At 42.0% G+C, this 19,939-nt stretch overlaps 1 protein-coding gene across 1 annotated transcript; it reads left to right on the forward strand.

Moving 5' to 3' along the window:
• Positions 1 to 215: 215 nt before the first annotated feature.
• Positions 216 to 19,692, forward strand: LOC119648513 (otoferlin-like). The gene is made up of 7 exons (XM_038050282.1): positions 216 to 247; positions 8,082 to 8,208; positions 8,280 to 8,457; positions 8,509 to 8,778; positions 8,864 to 9,036; positions 19,296 to 19,493; positions 19,636 to 19,692. The coding sequence occupies exons 1-7, from the start codon at positions 216 to 218 to the stop codon at positions 19,690 to 19,692; spliced, it is 1,035 nt and encodes a 344-aa protein (XP_037906210.1).
• The last annotated feature ends 247 nt before the right edge of the window (positions 19,693 to 19,939 follow it).

Raw genomic sequence — 19,939 nt, forward strand, 5'->3', positions numbered from 1 at the left:
GTGATTAACCCAAAAAGAGATGTTCGTGGGCCACAACACAGGAAGTAAGTTGTTTTCCAAGTGGTCCGGTCTGTCACTAAGTGAATGCAGACTCAAGACTCCCAGCATCCTCAACAGAGAATAGTAGCTATGGAATTCAGCATCTCGCAGTTCGATTCCGTAGCATGTAACCTGTTGTAAGAAAGAAGAGTAGCTGACGTCCGGGGAAGTTAACTATGACGCAGGATCGTCTGCTTGATCGTATTGTGTGAGAAGATCCATTCAAAGTGGCGTCTGCATGTCGCAGATTAGGCCGACAACTCGTGGAAGTTGGGAGTCACAACAGGTGCGGGTAGAAATGTTTTGTGGTGGACAATGAATTTTTTTTCTACGTTTTATTTATGTTACATTAGGATGTTGTATGTCTAGGCATGCAAAACCGACTGCTTTTCGACCGACTCGAAAGCCATTAACATTGGAAAAAACTGTTACGTAACATTCTGATTCGCGAAAGAGCAAATTGAATGGAGTGTCAAAGGTTGGACTGCTGTATCATATTCAAGGTCGTGAGTGTAATGACTGCAGTGTCAACTAGTGTAATTTATTATCGGGATTTATGCTACCTCATTCTTGCGGCGAATTGAACAATGATTGGATTTTTATGCACGGCCATAATCGAAGGTTCCACCTGGAATGACTTACAATGGATTTGATTTTTTGAATTGTTGGCTCCATGCTTTTCCGCTCAAAATATAGATGAAAGGGGCAAGAATGAAAGCGATTACTTTATGACAACTTTTTTCAAAAATTGAAATTACACATCTTATTCTATTCAAAATATGCTTCATAAAATAATAAATTAATATATAAAATAAAGTTTAAAAATACATTCGTTCTTGAATGAAAAACATCGTTAAAAACTTTGAGCACGTATTTTTCCGTTACCGTAGGTTGATTTTTAAGGTTTTGTGTAAAACAAAACCTTATAAAATCGGTTTACTGTCTGACTGTCTGTCTCTCCGTCTGCCTGTCTGTCCGTCACACTCATTTTTTTCGGCGACTGTAGCAGCGATTAACACCAAATTTGGTGGAAAGATGGGAACTGTGAACGCTCACGCATACTCACCTTGCCTTACCACCTGCGAGTATTCTATTTTCTCGGATCTAACAACAGGCGTTGGGTTGGTTTAGTGTGGCACAGTTTTCGTTTTTCTGAAGCAGTCAATTTTAGAGGAAGCGGTCCTTTAGGCTTTAGCTTCTGCAATTCTTTCGCTACTTCCCAGCCTCTGTAATTGGTTATGTGTTGGCCTTTGCAATTTACACATTTTGCCTGGGAAGCTCTGTTGTTTGAACATTTTGAATATTCATGGTTACCAGCATATTTTATGCTGCTTGGATTTCGATTGCAATATCTTTTTGTGTGATTGGAACCTTCGCATCTTTTGCGCTTACTGATTATTGATTCTCCCTTTTCATTGAATTTTTTCGCTTTATCACTTTTCCCGGAACTAGCCTGAGTTGTTTTCGTTTTCCTGTTCTAGTTATTTAATTTGCGAACTAAGCTGTAATGTAAGTTTCCCTAGCTTGTTGAGCTTTTCGTGCAATTTCTTATTTTCAATTTCCTGAAGTGTTTGGATTTATAGTTTTTGGTTTTCCTTCCTTTGATGTTAGTGATATTTTTTTTGAGGTTTGGGTTATGTTTATTTAATGAGGACAATACACAGAAAGCAAATTTCTTATTACATATTGTCCTCAGAGGGAGGAGCAAGTAAATGGCATATTTTGCACTTAAAGCTAGAGAGGGACATAGAGTCAAAGGAACCAAGCTGTAGGGCATTGTAGGACCGGCAAAACCTCGGGATCGGAGAGTGAAAGTAAATCTCGAGCTCGGCGAAGGGTACATCAAAAATGTCCGCATTACGTGTGTTATGAGACGAGGCGATACGGAAAGTAATATCCGAGTTGGCGGAGCAGTCCATCAGGCCATTGCAGAGTTTGAAAAGAGTACACATATCAAGGAAGATACGGCGTTGCTGTAGGGAGGAGAGATTGAGGGTGCGGAGTCGTGACGGATAATCAACCCGTGAAGGTTCTTTTTGTAAAAGAGGGTCCGGGTGAATTTGCGTTGTACAGCTTCAAGAGCGCGGCCGTCACGGATGCGGTAGGGGGACCGCACTACACAGCAATATTCAAGGATGTTTTTGACAAGGGAATTGAAGAGTGTTAAGGAGGGCTGGATTGAGGTAAAGTCGGACGAGGAACGAAGGATAAAACCAGATATTTTGGAAGCTCTATTGATGATGTCAACGAAGTGGGAATTGAAACGAAGTTTATCGTCGAATATTACACCCAGGTCTTTGAAGGAGGTCAGTAGTGAAAGGGGTTGACCACTGAGAGAATAGGAAAAGGATGATAGGGAGGGATTGAGGGAATAGCGCATCCAGTGGCATTTGTTGACATTCAGTGTTAGCTTGTTGACCGAACACCAACGGGCTAAATTATCAAGGTTGGATTGTAAGAGAGCACAGTCCAATGGAGACGAAACAGAGGCAAATAATTTAAGGTCGTCTGCGTAAAGCAAATACGGACAGGTGAGGATGGAGGCGAGATCATTGATAAAAAAACAGGAAGAGTAGGAGGCCAAGTGTAGAGCCTTGCGGAACACCAGAGGAAGGAGAGAAGGAACCAGATGAGTGACCATGAAAAGAAACTTTGCACGAACGGTATGAGAGATAGGAGGAAAGCCAGGAGATGACTGAGGAAGGGAAGTCTAGCGAAGAAAGTTTAGAGAGGAGAATGTTATGGTCAACGGTATCAAAGGCTTTGGAGCAATCAGTATAAAGAGCATATACCTCCTGTCGTGAATTCAAGCGTTTAGCAACAAAGTTGGTAAAGACCAGAAGATTTGAAGCCGTTGATCTATGTTTCACAAAACCATGCTGCTCTTTGACAATGAGGTGACCGAAGTGCGCGGTCAACCAGCCGTTGACGTATCTTTCTAGGATTTTGGAACAAGAGGAGAGAAGGGGAATGGGGCGGTAGTTCACAGCAAGGGAAGGGTCTCCGCTCTTGAGGATAGGAATGATAAGGGCCTCTTTCCAGAGACGGGGAAAGTAGCATTCGTCTAGACTTTTGTTGTAGATTATACACAGGGAGAGGGAAATGTGTTTTCTACAGTTAAGGAGGAAGAGATTAGGAAGCCCATCGGGGCCAGGTCCGACATTGGGGTTAAGGTTACCAATGAGGAACTCAACCAAGGAAGGCGTAAGGAGAGGAATGGCTAGTGATTCGGAGGAGTTTGTGGCTGTGAAAGGTGTAGAGGGTGAAGGGCTCGAGGGAGAAAACACTGAAGAAAAGTAGGTGCAGAGAAGGTCGCAGGATTGTTGTGGGGAGTTGGCAGTGGAGTCAGCGAAGCTGATAGAAGAAGGGACAGATTGAGTTGGATTATGAAAGTTGCGAGCGTGAGACCAAAAGGGTTTTAAGTTACCGCGGGCAAGGGCGGCTTCGACGCTCAATAGGTACCTTTTACGCGCTTTTCTGACCATTGACTTCACAGTAGATCGTATAGCTTTAAGGTGAGCAAGGTCGGCGTCATTTTTAGAAGCCCGAAACTTCTTCCGCGGTGTATGTTTCAAGCGGATGTTAATATGAAGTTCCGTTGTGAACCAAGTTGGGTAAGAACGTAGGCAGGGAGCGGAAGAAGGGACATAACAGGAGAGGAGATCAGAGAGGATATTGTAGAAGGTGTTAAGAGCTTGATCACACGATGAAATACTTAATATATGTACCCAGTTGAAAGACGCTAAAGCTGAGTTCAGACCGTCAAAATTGGCTTTGCGGAAGTTGAACTTAGTGGGTTTACGCTTGGTTTTGGGTTTTGAACGAGGGAGCTCCGCTTCGAATTCAACCGCGGGATGGTGAGCGTCGGTTTTTACATACGGGGATGTACCAGGAAATAAAGAGAGGTGGCGCTTGGGATGGTTGCAAAGGAAGAGATCGCGGCCCAAGGAGTTTTTGGTGGTATTGAAATTCAGGGCAGAGCAAGTATACATAAAGGAAGAAAGTGGGGGGTTGCCTCGCCTTCTGTTTTTACCATAAATATTGTCCTTATAAGACTTGCCGGGCTGGATCATCCTCATCGATACGGATTAAGTGACCCGCCCACCGTAACCTATTGAGTCAGATCATTGTATCGCTAATAGATTTCGTCGTTATGTAAGCTAAGAAATCGTCCATCCTCATGTAGGGGGCCAAAAATTCTTCGGAGGATTCTTCTCTCGAATGCGGCCAAGAGTTCGCAATTTTTCTTGCTAAGAACCCAAGTTTCCGACGAATACATGAGGACTGGTAAGATCGCAGTCTTGTACAGTAAGTGCTTTGCGACATAGGGTCAAAGCGACGTTTCGAGCGGAACAGTTTTTGTAAGCTGAAATAGGCTCTGTTGGCAGCCAACAACCGTGCGCGGATTTCATCGTCGTAGCTGTTATTGATTGTGATTTTCGACCTTAGGTGAAATTATCAATATCTTTATTCTTCCCGTTTGACCAGTGCGAATTGATGTTTTTGGTTGGTTGGTTTGCGGTGCTGACATTGCCACCATATATTTTGTCTTGCCTTCATTGATGTGCCACCCAAGATCTCGCGCTACCTGGTCGATCTGGATGAAGACAGTTTGTACGCCTCGGGTCGTTCTTCCCGTGATGTCGATATCGTCAGCATAGGCCAGTAGTTGGGTGGACTTAAAGAGGGTCGTATCCCTCAAATTTTCCTCAGCATCATGGATCATTTTTTCGAGGGCCAGGTTAAAGCGGACGCCTCTTTGGTATTGTCCAATGATGTTGTGGTCGTATGGGGCTATCTGGCCTGGCAAGATAGCGGAGAATATCTTACAGATGGTACTCAGCAACGTGATACCTGTATAATTGTTGCACTGTGTGATATTTCCCTTTTTATATATGAAACAAATAATGTCTCGTTGCCAGTCGTCAGGCATTGATTCGCTATCCCACACCTTGAGCGTAAGTTGATGAACCGCCTGGCATAATTGGTTGCCTCCATATTTAATCAATTCGGCTGTAATCCCATCGGCTCCTGGCGACTTATGATTTTTAAGCCGATGAATTGCAAAAAAATGTTTCTATACTTGGTGGTGGCAGTATTAGTCCGTCGTCTTCAGTTGGCGGGACCTCCAACTCGCCGATGTTATGATTGTTCAGCAGTTCATCAAAGTACTAAACCCATCGCTCTAATATGCCCATTCTGTCGAGAACCAGATTTCCCTCTTTATCTCGGCAGGATGAACATCGATGTGTGTAAGGCTTCATCATGCTGACTTGTTGGTAAAACTTGCGCGCCTGGTGCGGTTGCTCCCTCTACTTTTCGAGTTCACAGACCTTTTGGTTCTCCCAGGCTTCCTTTTCCCGTCTGTGAAGTCACTGCGCGTGCCTGCGTCCTTTGAGAATAAAGCATTACTCGGTATGCAGTATTCTTCCGTTCCCTTGCTAGCTTACATTCATCGTCAAACCAGTCGTTCCGGCTCCTTTTGCGGCTGGGGCCAAGTATGTTTGTTGCCGTATTTATGATAACGTTCTTCAGGTGATTGTGAAGATCATTTGTTGATGCTTCATCTCCAGGATCTCTGTTAACTGCGGTTATTGCGGTATCCATTTCCCCTTATAAGTGTTACGGTGGGCTGTGCTGTGGATGGCTTCTGTGTTAACTCTCACCTGATTATCAGAGGGGATTCTGAGTGGTGTTGTTATTCGAGCTCGGAGCACCATGCCAGAGAGATAGAGATCCAAGTCTATATTGGCGCCCCTATATGTTCTAATATTCATCAAGGTCGAGAGGTGGCGTCGTTTGATCAACATATGGTCAATTTGGTTGAAAGTGGTCCCATCTAAAGGGCCCACGATTGTTTGTGGACCGCTTTCCGCGCAAACCAGGTACTTCCAACAACCATTTCGTGTGACACTGCTAATTGAATGATCCGCAGTCCATTACCATTTTTATTTTGATATAAGCTATGGGAACCAATGTATCGCCTGAATACGGGCTCCGTCGCTACTTGGATGTTCATATTCCCAAGTAAAATTTCGATATCATACCTGGGATAGACTTCGAGGGTTTTTTCTACTGCCTAGTAGAAGGTATCCTTCTCCGACTCTGCAGTCTCCTCTGTAGGGGCGTGAACGTCAATGAGGCTTGTATTTCTAAATTTGCCTCACAAGCGCAGAGTGCATAGCCTTTTTCTTATGTTTTCAAAGCCAATAACAGCAGGTTTCATTTTTTGGCTGACTAAGAAACCTACTCCGAGCACATTGTTTATTGGATGGACACTGTAATATATTATGGTGTAGTGACTCTTCTCCAGTAAACGGGCCCTTGCCCAAACGCATCTACTGCAACGCTGTTGCATCAGCCCTATATTGGGACAGGGTATCAGTTAGCTGCTGGGCAACATTCTGTGTGAACAGGTGGCGTACTTTCCATGAGCAAATGCGCAAATCGTTATTCCCTTGTTGTTGTCGTGTTCGTCGTTGTGTAGTCAATCCAGTTCGAGGCTCCTTTTGTGGCTTCATAACAAGTTGTTTCCCGTGTAGCGTTGCCAGCCCTACTCAACCCCAATCTGAAGGACCTGTTGGTACAATTTGTCTCGTTTTTAGGCGCGAGAGACTCGCCTTCATCCTTCTCCGTCTGCGGCTTTTCGTTAAGAAAGACCTCTCAGTGGTTATCACATGGAGGTGGAGATAAGGTTTGATAGCAGAGCTGTTGGTGTTGGTTCAGCAGGCGTTTCCCAGGTTTTATGCTCCATCATGGGTACCAATCCACTTTTCGCCCTGGGACCTATACTACCCTTTGACCACCTGAGAGGATGGATTTTCCAGTCTCCAAAGTAGATTTTCCAGTCTTTCAGTTTCCAACTGGTCTGGCACCTGGGGTATATGTTCCACACTTTTGTTCCATTGCATATGGGTAGGTGCAGTTTATACCCCTTGCCAGTTTCAACGGTCTCTGTATTATATATATATTATGCGTCCAAACCTTATTATTGGGAATCGGTATTCAGGGTGTTCCGTTTATGATCGTACAAATTTTAATGGTATGTAGTACCACTTGTGTGCATTCTGTTCTTTACCGTTACACAGTTATAGCATTTTTCGTAAATAGTATCAAAAATCTTGACCTTTCCAAAAAATCACAATTTCCTACTCTCTCAATTATTTAATCCCAGATTTGGTATCACTTTCGGAAACTACATAAAATTTCTTATAAATGGATATACCTGTTTAAATTTTGAAGAAGATACTTTAAAGTTGCAAAGCTGCAAAGTTGATAAAAGTTGCCTGATTATGTTAGCTTTCAAATGACATGTAAAAATGGACATAATTGTGGAAAATTTAAGAATATTACGCATTAAATAGACGAAAATGTGGTCTTGATATCGAGCAAATTCACTTAAATAAGTAAATAGCTCCATTATAGCTAACTTACGGTTCCTTTGTAAATACGCTATTTCAACTCATAGTTAGCCTTACCTGGGCGACCAGTGTAGAATAGTGACACCTCCACCGAATGTCGTGTATTTCGTCTTGATAATTGCTTTCTAGCCTCCTAGACTTGATGACTCCAGGCTAGAACTCTGTTTCTTATTAATTTCCAGGGAGTTCATGAAGCTTGCCAGACCTATGTCCTACAACACCCCTGACATTGGAGATCTAAACTCGATGACTCCATCTAAATGAATCCAACTCTCACTCCCGAAATTCAAGTGCATGTCCCATTACCCAAACGTGGTGATAGGGCTTGTTTCTCCGTAATGCATTTTGCACGTTCATTACCAGTGTTCTAGGAAATGATGTGCTCCACACCTCCTTTTTCAATAATAATTGTAGCATTAATTGCCAAGCTATCAACAAGGAAGCCGTAGAGTCGAGCGATATCGACAACCGAAATCCTATCTGCCGATACTTTTTCTCTGTGTTGGGGGTGAGTTGCCTGCAGTAGCGAAATGAAAAGTGTCATAGAAAATTATATTAGTGATATGAAAATATGGTTCCACATTTTTTCTTCGAATTCATATTTTATAATCTATTCTTCAGAAATCTTCTCCAACCAGACTTTGAAAGCTCCGATATCGAGAACGTACGTCATTATATAACTGTTTACAAAGGAATGTTCCTCAAAAAAGCTGATTATATTGTACAAGTATCTTTCGCTGGATTCCTCGTAAGTATTTTCAATCTGAAGTGAAAAAGAATAATTAGAATAACTTTATATACATAACTTATTTTTCGTAGGGCAAAACGAAAGTCGCGAAAAGTTGCACTCATCCCGAATGGAATGAGCAATTTTCCCTTAGCTGGTTATTTCCATCCTTGTGCCGTACATTTCTTATACAGGTGCTAGCTAACGAGTTACTACAGTGGAAATGCATTTGCAACTTTGAAGTACATTTTGATGATATTACGTTCCCAGGTAATGATACAAAAGTAGAAATCACTAGAATAAAGGTGTTTGACTCTGCAGGTAGTTTTCCTTCATTTGGGCCCAGTTTCCTGCATCTGTACGACCCCATCAATACCAACAATTATATTGGACGAATAATGATATCAATAAAAACCGAAAAACTTCAAAAACATTTGAGCCCTGTTCGCTGCATAATTTCGAGGAGGGTTCCTACTTTATCAGAATCTTCTTTTTGGGCGGTTGAAAATTTTGTCATTGTGGGTTTGATTTGGACCGGCGACTTCATTCAAGTTGCATCGAGCAATATTAAATTCAAACTTAGATGCGGAGGTTGGTGTACACTTGCGTAAATATTTCAATACATATGCATTTGTTGGCCAATAGAGTTTTGACCAGCCTTTTTTTCCATTTCCAGAGTATTGTTCGAACTTAGTGGAAGCGTTTTTACATAGTTACAAGAATTCGTCGAATTACAAATATTTCAAACAGGAATCCCCGCATGGGATAATTCGACTGAGTGGATTTTTTCCAGATTATAGACTGAAATTTGAAGCAGATCAAATTTTGAAAGATTTAACTGAAATTATGGTCAGTATTCTTAATATTACATAAAACACATGCCCAAAGTGAATTTAATATCTATCTGCTTGTCACACATTTTTCTAGAAAATGGCAAAACCTATTATCATGAAATTTTGCGGTAATACGTATGAGTGGCACCAACTTGTATAGAATTTAAAAAGGAGAGTAGCTTCAATTTGTAGCTTTTCAAATTGGCCCCAATAACTATCGGTTGAAACATAAAGAAGTTAGAGTTCAAAATGTGTGCACCATAGAGTGTAACAGGTCTCGTGTTCAGAACTTATCCTAGCGAAAAATTTGAAAAACAAATTATAATGTTGCGCTGCGCCTTGATAAAATTTTACCCTCATATATTGTATTCCAAAGAGAATAGTACCCCATTGAGGGACCGAGTATATAGTTCTGTATGAGGAATATATTGCTTGAAATAAAGCATGGCACTGGAAAGTTTCGCCCAAATCCTTCTCTGATTGACTGAAATAAAGTTAATGTGACATTTTGAAATATAATATAAACGGGGAACAAGAAAAACAATTGTTTTAGGGAAATGTGCAATATATGGGTGAAGATGGTTAACCTGCGGGAAGACCAGCGAACGTGCTATAAAATCTTATGATTTGGTTTATTATGGTCAACTAATTCAAGTCCAACTCGACCATTTTCCTAAATTTCCTGTAGAGTATATCCAGATTGAGGGTGATAAAATGTTTGCCAACTCATATTTAGTTGCAGATCCAGTTAAAAATTGCTATAAGTGGAAATAGATCGAGTGCACTATAATGACTTAATATGATTGGTCCCGTTTTCACCTAGCTCGCAATGTTTATGCATTTAGTTTGTCAGACAATTCAATTTAGTACCGCACTGACAATTGAAGTCTTAAAAAGCAATAAATTTGCACAAAAGAGACAAGTTTGGCCGAACCAATACGCGAGCTAAACCTGAATATGAAAATAAAACTACTCCTACCTTTGTGTGTGGCCGCTCGATCTAGGTATATCTCCGAATATCCCATATTATTCTGTGCGTGGCCATCCTTTTTCTGATTCGCCTGACTGGTAGAAGATTCTTCGGCGAGGTACGTTCGATCGTATAGACATTGTCCGATTCTCGCCAGAATATTAATCGGGGATCATTCCTACTATTACACAGGCTGCTGAATTTTTCAAATATCCAATGTCTTTCCCGAAAACAATGTGAGCTACGTCAGTAGGAAGATTTGACGTCATTATTTCGTTATACATAATTATCTGCAAGATTGGCTCTAGGGTAGACCTTTGAGGAACTGCGTATGGCATTCGATGTGATTTCAGTTCTTCATCTGATCCGCCGTGCAAAAGTCTATCGATTAAGAAGTCGGCAACGATACGCATCAGGCATTTCGGTCCACCTAAGTTTATTAGGAATTCATCGAATGCTATCATCACCATCATTATCAACGGCGCAACAGCCGGTATCCCGTCTAGGCCTGCCTTAATAAGGAACTCCAGACACGCCGGTTTTGAGCCGAGTTCCATCAATTCCATATCCTTAAAAGCTGTCTAGTGTCCTGATCGAAATGTTCGAAATTATTCTTGCCAAGAACCCAAGTCTCCGAGAAATACATGAGCACTGGCAAGATCATTGTCTTGTACAGTAAGAGCTTTGATCCCATGGTGAGACGTTTCGAGCGAAACAGTTTTTGTAAGCTGAAATAGGTTCTGTTGGCTGACAACAACCGTGCGCGGATTTCATCGTCATAGCTGTTATCGGTTGTGATTTTCGACCCTAGATAGGAGAAATTCAACCGTCTCAAAGTTGTAGTCTTTTATCTTTATTGTTTTCATTTGACCAGTGTGATTCGATGTTGTTCGTTCTTTGGTTTTGGCGTTGATGTTGGTACCATGTGTTTCGTCCTGCCTTCATTAATGTGCGGCCCAAGAACTCGCGCCGCCTGGTCGATCTGGATGAAGGTAGACTGTACATCTCGGGCTGTTCTTCCCATAATGTCAATATCATCTGCGTAGGTCAGTAGATGGGTGGACTTTAAGAGGATGGTGCTTCTCGCATTTATGTCTGCATCGCGAGTCATTTTCTCCATACTCCATACTCCATTGAAGAGGACGCATGATAGGGCATCCCCTTGCCTTAGATCGTTGTTGATGTCGAATGGTTTCGAGAGTGATCCTGCTGCTTTTATCTGTCCTCGGTCAGGTTCAGCCTAGTCACTCTTATTAATTCCGTTCGGATACCAAATTCTCTCATGGACGTATACTGTTTTACCCTGGCTATGCTGTCATAGGCGGCTTTAAAAAGCCTTTGTCTCGGCAGGATGAGCATGTTGGGAAAACTTGTGTGCCTGATACAGTTGCTCCCTGTACTTTTCGAGTTTACAGACCTGTTGGTTTTCCCAGGTTTCCTTCTTCCGTCTGTCAAGTCGCTTCTCTGCTCGCCGGAGTTCTTGGTAGGTCTCTGTGCGTGCCCGCGTTCTTTGAAAATGCACCATTACTCGGTATGCAGCATTCTTCCGTTTCGTTGCTAGCTTACATTCATCGTCGAACTAGCTGTTACGACCTTTCTTCCGGCTGGGGCCGATATATTTGTGGCCGTATCGATGATAACGCTCTACAGGTGGTTGTGAAGATCATTTGTTGATGCGTCATCTCCAGGGCATCTGTTAGTTGCGGCATCCATTTCCCCTTTATAGGTGTTGCGGAGGGCTGTGCTGTGGATGTGTTCAGTGTTAACTCTCATCTTATTGTCAGAGAAGATGGTGGGTGATGTTGTTATTAGAGCTCGGAGCACCATGCCAACGAGGTAGTCATCCGAGTCTATATTGGCCCCCTATATGTTCTGACATTCATCAAGACTGAGAGGTGGTGGCGTTCGATCAGCACGTGGGCAATTTGGTTGAAAGTGGTCCCATCTTTAGAGGCCCACGGTACTTCCAACAAACATTATTATTATTATTCTGTTGTCGCTGCCGGGTTTGTCGTTGTAAAATCGATTCTGTCCGAGGCTGCTTCTGTGGCTTCGTAACATTGGTTTTCCGTATAGGGTTGTCAGCCTTACCCAACCCCCAACCTGAAGGACCAGTTGGTACAATTTGTCCTGTTTTTAGGCGCGGGAGACTGGCTTTCGCCCTTTTCCGTTTGTAGCTTTTCATTATGAAAGAGCTCCCAGCGGTGACCCCTTGGAAGTGGAAATAGGGTTTAATAGTAGAGCTGTTGGTGTTGGTAACGCAGGCGTCTCCCAGGTTTTATGCTCCATCGTAAGTACCAATCGACTATTCGCCCTGGAACCTATACTACCCTTTGAACGTTATCACTGCACATCATTTGTTCTCGTCAATTGTGGCGTTTGATATAATAATTACCAGGGTAACTGCATTGATCGTAGACCTCCATTTTTGACATCCGAACTGATTCCTAATGAAACCACCTTCCTTGTCAACAGCCAGAAGTGTTTTAGACTGTTCGTTCGAATAGTTTGCATTTTATCAATATTGTTGAGAAGGCATATCGGCTTGTACAACGAAGGTTCAACCAGAAGTTTGTTTGGTTTAGGAATAAGTATTAGTTTCTGCTTCTTTTCCTGTTGGAGAAATGCTCCTTCTTTAAGACATGTGGTAAATGCATCGACAAATATATTTTGTGCCCTTTTGATGGTTGCCTCAAGAGCTTTGTTGAGGATGCTATCCCAGCTAGACGCTTTATTTCTTTTTTCTTCGCGGCTTCTAAGATTTCCTCCTTACTTTTAATGGGAACTCCGGGACGGTGTTTAGATTAGTGGTATTATTTTTTTTTGTGGGGATTTCTTTGTATTTGTACCATCTTTTCATAGACTATAACAGCAGAATCAAGTTAAAATTATACACGGATAAGACTGATTAGGCTGGTTCTGACCAATGCGCGAGGCCAGATAAAAGCAGCAGGATCACTCTCGAGACCATTCAACATCAACAACGGTCTAAGACAAGGGGATGTCCTATCATGCGTCCTCTTTAATCTGGCCCTGAAGAAAGTGATTCGCTATGCAGATGTCAATGAAAGAGATCTCATCTTTTTCAAGTCCACCTATCTACTGACCTACGCTGACGATGTTGACATAATGGGAAAAACAACCCAAGATGTACACTCTACCCTCATCCAGATCGAGCAGGCAGCGCGAGATCTTGGGTTGCACATTAATGAAGGCAACATAAAGTATATGGTGGTAATGTCAGCATCGAAAACCAACCAATCGGCAACATCAAACCGAACTGGTCAAACGGGAGGAAGAAAGATAGGAGAATAGAACTTTGACACCGCTGAAAACTTCCCCTATCTAGGGTGGAAAATGATAACCAATAACCGCTACTATGATAAAATCTGCGCACGGTTGTTGTGTTGGCTGCCAACAGAGCCTAGTTCAGCTTACAGGAACTGTTTCGCTCGAAACGTCTCACCATAGAGTCAAAGCTCTTACTGTACAAGACTATGATCTTGCCGGTTCTTATGTATTCCTCGGAGACCTAGGTTCTTAGCAAGAAAAATTGCGAACTCTTGGCCGCGTTCAAGAGAAGAATCCTCCGAAGAATTTTCAGCCTCCTACATGGGGATGAACGATTCCGTAGCCTACATAACGACGAAATATTTTAGCGATACCACTACCGCCTGGTTGTGGATCCTCCTTAAGTCCACCCAATTACTGGCCTATGCTGACGATATCGACATCATGGGAAGAACAACCCGAGACATACAAACTGCCTTCATCCAGATCGATCAGGCGGCGCGAGATCTTAGGCTGCACATCAATGAAGGCAAAACAAAATATATGGTGGCAACGTCAGCACCGAAAACCAACCAAACAACAACATCAAATCGCACTGGTCAAACGGGAAGAATAAAGATAGGAGACTATAACTGTGAGACAGCAGAGCCTATTTCACCTTTCAAAAACTGTTCCGCTCGAAACGTCTCACCATAGGGTCAAAGCTCTTATTGTACAAGACAATAATCTTGCCAATCCTCATGTATTCCGCGGAGACTCGGGTTCTTAGCAAGAAGAGCTCTTGACCACATTCGATAGAAGAATCCTCCGAAGAATTGTTGGCCCCCACATGAAGATGGACGATTCTGTAGCCTATATAACAACGAAATCTGAGCGATACCATAACCGTCAAGTTGTGGATAAAATCCGGCTCAACAGGTTGTGGTGGACGGGTCACCTACTCCGTGTGGATGAAAATGATCCAACCCGGAAAGTATATAAGGGCAATATCTATGGTAGAAAAAGAAGACGGGGCAGACCCTGGCTGGAAGGCGTAGGTCAGGACGCCAAACAGCTTTTAGGAATATCAAATTGGTGGACCTAGGCGCAGTCTGGCGCTTCTTACTAAGGCAGACCTAGACCGGATACCGGTTGTTGCGCCGTTGATGATGATGATTTCTTTATACTCTTTATGTAATTGCTCGTATCCAGATCGGTTTCTGTTTTACTGACTGAGACAGGCCTTGCGGCATTCCGCGATTTCAGAGTTCCACCAAAAGTTCAGTACTCGCATGCTCGTCATAGCTTTTCGTCGATTTGTGAAGGTTTATCATCTGCGTTTCCTTCGAGAGTTGTGCTTTGCTGGAAAATTTCTTTGAGTTTCCTCGTCAAACTGGTAAACCCATTTTTCAACTGCCAATTTATTCTTTCACCTTGCATGATTTTAAAAATGATGGACCGGTGATAACTGTGTCCATAGTCTTCACTGAAAATCCTTAATTAAAATATCGCTTGCAAATGCGAATTTTATCGCTACCAGATTCCATTTCCCTCTTTTGGAAAATGTTGTCGCATTCAGTGTGCGTATGCAAGTATCAAATTCAGACGGGAAAGAGCTTCGAGTAATACACGTCCTCTTGCGGTCGTTTCTCGGCTGCTCCATTGTTCAGCCCACGCGTTGAAAGGGCCAGTTATTAGAGTTATGGTCGCTTGCATCCATTGCTAGCCTCTTCATCATAGATTGAACTTATCTCTCGTAAGACTTGGTGTTGCACAGCAACTGTGGATGGATATACCACCTATTTTTGCGGTGCCCCGATTTCCGCCAATATCGCCTGTCTGTTTGTCATACGCACTTTTATCAGAAACGGTTTCACCAATTTTCACGAAATTAGGTGGGAAGGTGGAAATTATCAACGCCCACGCATGTTATGATTTTCATCTTACTCTACGTTATGTTAAGGCGAGGGGAGGTTGATGTGAAATTTTTTTCACCAAAAATATAGTCATGTCAAGGATCAAATGAATAGTCTCGATTAGTAATTTCTGAATTCAGTATTAGTTTTGACATTAGTTGTAGAGGAGCGGTTTACTTTGGAAAGTGGTCACTTGCTTCACAGGAGGATGTGCTTCTCAGGAGCTACCCAACAGCGAAAACCTGACAAAAATCACGAAACTGCTTCTAAACGGTATCTAGGCCTCAAAATACCCTTCTTAACGGTATCTGCTCAAATTAAGTTAATAATAGTATATTACTAACTACTACAACTCCCTAATTCATCCTAAAATCATAAGATTTAGTAGTAGTGCAGGCTATGTTGTAAAGCATCAAGCTGAAAATTGTACTATTTCTAACAAAGTTATAGTAATTCGGAGTCATCTTTTTCTATAAATTTACTGTGATGGATTACACTGAATGTCAATATCACGCTAAAGCGAGTACTCTGGAATGCGAAATGCATATACTATATTATGAACTACGTGGAAATGGAACAGTTCTGGATTCACCTATTCTTACACAAAAAACGCACAAAACCTTTAATGTTTGTGAATTATAGGCTCTACAGACAATCTCTGTTTTCTTCTTGTTATTTCTTTTGTATTTCGTCTTAATTCTGCTCCAAACAGCTATGCCAGGATCTTGATATAAACCCTTGAGGTTGGGCTCATAGAGTGGTAATAAAGGGACTACGAGGACTGAGATTTCCGCGCATTGCGAAAGAAATTGTTTCCAATCTGTGTCCGCATCACTAAAACAGCCGAAAACAAGAGGTGGCCTAGTTCAAGGAGTACTCATCATCATCAACGGCGCAACAACCGGTATCTGGTCTAGACCTGCCTTAATAAGGAACCCCAGACATCCCGGCTTTGCGCCGAGGTCCACCAATTCGATATCCCTAGAAGCTGTCTGACGTCCTGGCCCACGCCATCGCTTCATCTTAGGCAGGGTCTGCCTCGTCTTCTTTTTCTACCATAGATATTGCCCTTGACTCTCCGGGTGGGATCATCTTCATCCATACGGATTAAGTGACCCGCCCACCGTAACCTATTGAGCCGGATTTTATCCACAACCGGACGGTCATGGTATCGCTCATAGATTTCGTCATTGTGTAGGCTACGGAATCGTCCATCCTCATGTAGGGGGCTAAAAATTCTTCAGAGGATTCTTCTCTCGAACGCGGCCAAGAGTTCGCAACTTTTCTTGCTTAGAACCCAAGTTTCCGAGGCGAGACTGGCAAGATCATAGTCTTGTACAGTAAGAGCTTTGACCCTATGGTGAGACGTTCAAGGAGTACTGTGTATGTTCAAGGAGTACTGCGTATGTTCAATTAGAGCGGTAGAATCGATGACAATAATGTTGAGTTTGAATGGAAATCCCAACAAAGTTTTGAAAGTAGCAATGAAAACTAGGCTTCCACCCTTCAAGACTTGTCTAAGGGAAGAAATATTTTCTACCCAGTGGAAAAAAGCAAAAGCTTATGCTGGTTCCCAAAGCAACAGGCCACCTGGAAACATAGTATCATATCTCCCGATGTGTATACGGTGGAGGCGATAGAGAAAGTCATCTACAGCAGACTGCTACCCATTGTCAAAAACAGCAATGATCTGTCGACTGCAAATATAGGTTTTGGAGGGCCTAGTCCACTGTGAATGTAATAAGCATGGTGGTAAATCTGGCAAAAGATTCAATGAGTATCCTGACGGGTACTTAGCCGCGTTGGCGTGGAATGATAAAAACGTATACGACCCCGTCAGCTGTGCAATTGTAGTGTCATTGATGGAGATAGGCCCCCGCTGGGTATCCATCGAGTTTGTTCGCGAATTTCCTCTCGGAATACATATTCGAGTGCTGTACTTGTCATCTCTGGAGAGTTGTCTGCTTTGCGAATAATTTGGTTATTGTTCTTGGAACGTAGCATCCAGCACGTGTAGAGGTCTACGCGACAAATTCGGTGTGAGCGGTGAAATCTTAGTAAAAGGAGCCTGGCTTAGCCTGGATGATAAGTGTCTATTAGATATCTGGGGGTGATGAATGATGGCAAACTAAGCTCTTGGGGGTGCCTGAATTGAATTGGAGCCCCAGATTAACTCTCTGATAGCTTTGAGGATTTGTATCGCTTGTAGAAGCACATCAGGTGATGTCTGATATGGCTCTAGTCGACGTTCTTGTGAAAGAAATAAGCCGAAATTGTAAGATCTGTATCTGGCAATATCTATGAAAAGAAAATTATTTGAAAAGGAAAAGATAAAAGGAAAAAAAAAAACTAAAATTTACGACACGTGCATCGCTGGGGGAACGAAATAGAATATACGAAGAATTGCTAAAATCTGGGAAGGAAGCATTACTTAAATCTGAAAAGGAATTTGCCAGAAGAGGCCTTATGAAAAGAAAATCTATGATAACGCCTGTATACAATATCTAGGCCGCAAAATGTTTCCCATACGTAACGTATTTATTTAAGTTTAAGGGGGAGAGGAGAGGAATGGTGGGTAGTCGGTATTAGCTTTGATATTAGTTGTAAAGTGGGGAGTGCGGTGGCTGAAAAGTGGGCAATTACTAACGGTACCATTCTCAGAAATTATCCAATCGAAAAATCTGGAAAAAACAGGAAACTGTCCCTATGCGAAGCTTCCTTTTAATGAATCCTAAAATCATAAAAAGCAGTGGAGGGTGAGCGCAATGCTGCCCACATTGTCTTCTACAGGGTACTGTAATCCTGTAGTGTACTGTTAAGGTCTTGAATGAAGAGCTCTAACACACTTCAAGGTCCTGATCCAATATAGATTGTTGCGCCAATGATTATTATATTATATTATAAAGGATGATGCTATCAATTTTAGTGGAAATCGCACTATTATTAACAAGGTCAATAGATTCAAGTTTCGGTTCTGTACAGATTTACTGCACTGTAAGGGTTTAGTTTGAAAGCATTGTGAGCTCGGTTGAAATAAGACAAATATCACACACAAAACCTTTCATACCTGAAGAGTCCAGTTTTCGGTTTCCATACTTGTTTCCAGAATACTTTCATTTCAATTTGCCGTGAACATGAGCAAAATAGTTCTCTTCTTTTTTTACCAGTCTATTGGAATGAAGTGCCGGAAACCTGTTAATCGGGCTGTTGTTCTAAGTAAAGTTCATCTTCTAGCGGGTAGTATGTATCAGCATCAAATATTTCATTATATACTTCCTTGGACGATATGTACTTTTGAAACTTCCAGCGTCCATACATATTCAATAGGTTTAGTTGCATCAGGAGAGAAAACTTGGTCTCTCCTTTTGCTTGTATAGGACTTTAGTCCTTTTAACTCAGCATAAACTTGTACCAAGAAGGCTATACACCGGAGATTTTTTGAAATTTTATGGAGTCACACACCTTCGAACAAATTTCCGCGCATGGTGTGCGCTCACGTGGTTGCGAGCACACGTGACAGCATCTGTCACAACAATGGATATTGCACAGCTGTTTATCCCTTCGCACATCCCTGCGGGAGGCAGCGCTTCCTTAAAGATTCATTTCGGATTAATTGCAATGGAATAAATGAACACATTATCCTTCAAAATTCTGCTATGGGCAGTTTGGTGGAAGCAAACACACGCAACATTCTCGGCAACCGATCCATGTTTGCTCTCCTAAGAAGTGAGGAGGAAATAAATAGATGTATCTAAGATAAACCTTTCGGATGCATCCGCTTTCTGCAGGGATTAGATGAAGAAACACACACAAGAAAACTATCTAGGCGGCATCACCCGAGGACTCCCCGGGACGTCTGACTAGAGTTTTATAGTTCTTTAACACAAACTCAACTATTCTAGTCAAGAGGACCTTTGATGAAGGGGTATAATTGGTTACTCCCATACGCGAAAACGGCGTAGATGGTTATATTATGGTCTACTCCTTAAGGGTTTTAGCGAAAGTTTGTTTCGAATCCAAAGCTTATCCACTTCATCATTCATAAAAATTAGATCTACTTCAATCATAATGAGTTGTATATGAAAAAAGTTTAATTAAATTATTTTTACATCCTTTCAGAGAAGACAACTTTATAATTATAAATTATTTGAAATCAAATATGACAAAAACGAGGCAGTCCATGCAAAGTGTCTGAGGGCGATTATTTCATCGTTCCAGGAGAAGGTTGTGCAGGAACGAGGACACATTGAGTATTCCGGCTTTAAACAACTAACAGACTGGGATAAAGAGAGGATAAGGTACATCACGGATTATTTGGTAAGACATTTATGTAGACTACAGAGTTCCCATCTAGCCTTTCTTTGTAGATTAGTTTGTTTGTTTGAATTGATCGAGGCGCTTTTAATATTTCGGTAGCAGTAAAATTTCAAAAATTTGCACAAATTTTCATCTTCTTTAGTCGTCTCTTACGGCAAGCAGGGAAGACTTTAAGTATTTGCTTAAGCCCCAACTATAGGGCTAGGCTAATGCAACATGCACGTAGATACTCTCCCCGCTCTTGTGATGCAAGAGAAAAGTTTCCACCACTTGCAGTTATCCTATTTGAGTACAAAATTAGGCACAGAGATATTTTATGGATTTCAAATTCTAGATTCAACACCGACCGTACAAATGAAATCGTAAATTTCTTCTACTCCTAGGATGCACTTATACTGTCTTTCGACCACTTTCGCAAAATATTAAAATCGAGCAGGAAAAACTAC

This window comes from Hermetia illucens, chromosome 2 (genome assembly GCF_905115235.1).
Source record: "Hermetia illucens chromosome 2, iHerIll2.2.curated.20191125, whole genome shotgun sequence".
NCBI classification, from domain to species: Eukaryota; Metazoa; Arthropoda; class Insecta; order Diptera; family Stratiomyidae; genus Hermetia; species Hermetia illucens.